We start from the raw sequence: 2,500 nt of genomic DNA, 5'->3' as shown, positions 1-2,500 counted from the left end.
CCTCCCACTTAGTGTATAGTGGTAGCCCTAGCTTTTAAATAACACATCCCACTTAGTGTATAGTGGTATCCCTAGCTTTTAAATAACACATCCCACTCAGTGTATAGTGGTATCCCTAGCTTTTAAATAACACCTCCCAATCAGTGTATAGTGGTATCCCTAGCTTTTAAATAACACCTCCCAATCAGTGTATAGTGGTATCCCTAGCTTTTAAATAACACCTCCCAATCAGTGTATAGTGGTATCCCTAGCTTTTAAATAACACCTCCCACTCAATGTATAGTGGTATCCCTAGCTTTTAAATAACACATCCCACTCAGTGTATAGCGGTATCCCTAGCTTTTAAATAACACATCCCACTCAGTGTATAGTGGTATCCCTAGCTTTTAAATAACACCTCCCACTCAGTGTATAGTGGTATCCCTAGCTTTTAAATAACACCTCCCACTCAGTGTATAGTGGTATCCCTAGCTTTTAAATAACACCTCCCACTCCGTGTATAGTGGTAGTCCTAGCTTTTAAATAACACCTCCCACTCAGTGTATAGTGGTATCCCTAGCTTTTAAATAACACCTCCCAATCAGTGTATAGTGGTATCCCTAGCTTTTAAATAACACCTCCCAATCAGTGTATAGTGGTATCCCTAGCTTTTAAACAACACCTCTCACTCAGTGTTTATTGGCAGTCCCAACATTACCTCAGCAGCTGTAAGATTTCCTCTCCTACGTATGTCACTGTGTACATGACTTTATCTTGTTGCATTTCCTCTCCCTGCCTCTCTCTCTCTCTCTTTCTCTCTCTCTCTCTCTCTCTCTCTCTCTCTCTCTCTCTCTCTCTCTCTCTCTCATCTCGCTCTCTCTCTCTCTCTCTCTCTCTCCTGTTTCTTAGTCTTCATACTTCTTATTCCGTATTTTGTATTGTTTTATCAGGCTGTTCCTCCTTCCTGTGTTCTTCAGCTCGATCAGGGAGATTGTGTTCACTTCCAGGTACTTATTCTTGGACTCTTTGTAATACTGTACTGTTTTTTTTTTTTTTTTTATTTTTTATGCACTCTTGTTTGTTGATTTTTAATTTACATTTTTTCTAGTTTGTTATGTGATCCCTGTGTGTCATGTTGATCGTAGTGTTGCATGCTTAGCCAGACTGGACGTTTGATTCTGCATGCGCCATTATTTGATGTAATAAACACAGGAATTATGAATTGCCGAAAAATACCCTGTAAATTGAAAGAAATTCCAGAGTTTAATGCAGTATGGATTTTTTTTTAATAGGACACAATTATTTTGCAAGTTGGTAACGCACTTAGATCACACACTGTCCGTGGTTCGATCCCCGGTATAGGAACAACTATTTAGGAACCTTGATTTTTAAAGGGGTGGTCCGGTAAGCCAGGGAAAAGGCCTCACTCAGGTGACCAAAAGCTCCAGCTGTGGGTCAGCATGTGACTAAGACCCGCGTCAGGGAAACTCTTGTCCTGTTTCCTGACGAATCTTACCTAACCTAACCCGGTACGAGTGGAAACGTCGGGCGTGTTTCCTTACACCTGCTGCCCCTGTTCACCTAACAGTAAGTAGGTACCTAGGTGTGGGTGGCAACTTGGGGGGGAGGTATACCTCAGATAGGACTGGTCTTTGAAATGAGTTGAGGTAGGATAAAATCTTTTAGCTTGTAAAATTTATTTGTATATAAAAAAAAGCCCTAGTCTCGTGGACCTTGTCATACCTGCTCTTAAAACTGTATGAAACTTTGCTCCGCCACTTCAGATCATTCCATTTAAACTACTCTAACTGAACGCTGTATAGCCCTTGTGGCTTAGCGCTTCTTTTTTTGATTATAATAATAATCTAACGCTGAAGAAATAATTCCTGACATTCCGCTGACCTCGAGTACCTGTTGTTCCTCTGGTTTCTCTTCTCAGGCAGTCTATCCCTATCTATCGTATCAAGGAGGGGTGGAGATATGTTGCAGTTTTTAAACTGTAGTATTGACACGCCTGTGGCAAGACAGTGATGGAGTGAGCGATGGTGAAAGTGTTTCTTCTTTTTCAGGTCGTCCTGCCTCGGTGGGAGACGGCCGATGTATAAAAAAGAAATTATGATATCTCCTTTTGTCCTGTGCTGTGATATCGTCAGGCTCATCTCGTTAAGTCTCTCCTCATAACTGGCATTCTCTTAGCTCTGGAACTTTCCTTGTTACATATCTCTTCACTTTCTCTAGTTTCTTAACGTGCTTTATCAGGTGTGGGTTCCATACTAGTGCTGCATACTCCAGGAAGGACCTGACATATATAAAGGCCGTGAATGACTGTTGAGATTCCTGACGACTCCTGTTAAATTTGCCCAATGAGCATTGGCTGCAGAAGTTATCCGGATGATGTGAACCTCTGGTAATACTGTGTGCCAGGCATTATGAGCATTCCTAGGTCTTTTTGAGTGAGGTCTGCAGCCTCTATCCTCCGATTCTGTACTCAGTTTCCGGTCTTCTTGCCCTTTCCTCAATT

The 2,500-nt window shown here is 41.8% G+C and overlaps 1 protein-coding gene across 8 annotated transcripts in view; it reads left to right on the top strand.

Moving 5' to 3' along the window:
* The window catches only part of inaD (inactivation no afterpotential D), a 368,665-nt gene that overhangs the window by 314,396 nt on the left and 51,769 nt on the right, over window positions 1-2,500 (top strand). For 7 of the 8 annotated variants that reach the window (XM_070101124.1, XM_070101126.1, XM_070101122.1 and 4 more), the window contains one exon: window positions 930-986. The exons of the other annotated variant lie outside the window; for it this stretch is intronic. In XM_070101124.1, coding sequence (XP_069957225.1) covers window positions 930-986 — 57 coding nt within the window. The remainder of the gene's footprint in view (window positions 1-929; window positions 987-2,500) is intronic. 8 annotated transcript variants of the gene reach the window in all.

Source organism: Cherax quadricarinatus, chromosome 76, assembly GCF_038502225.1.
Source record: "Cherax quadricarinatus isolate ZL_2023a chromosome 76, ASM3850222v1, whole genome shotgun sequence".
NCBI lineage: Eukaryota > Metazoa > Arthropoda > Malacostraca > Decapoda > Parastacidae > Cherax > Cherax quadricarinatus.
Note: the sequence above shows the minus strand (reverse complement) of the source record. Positions and strands in the feature narration are given on the sequence as shown.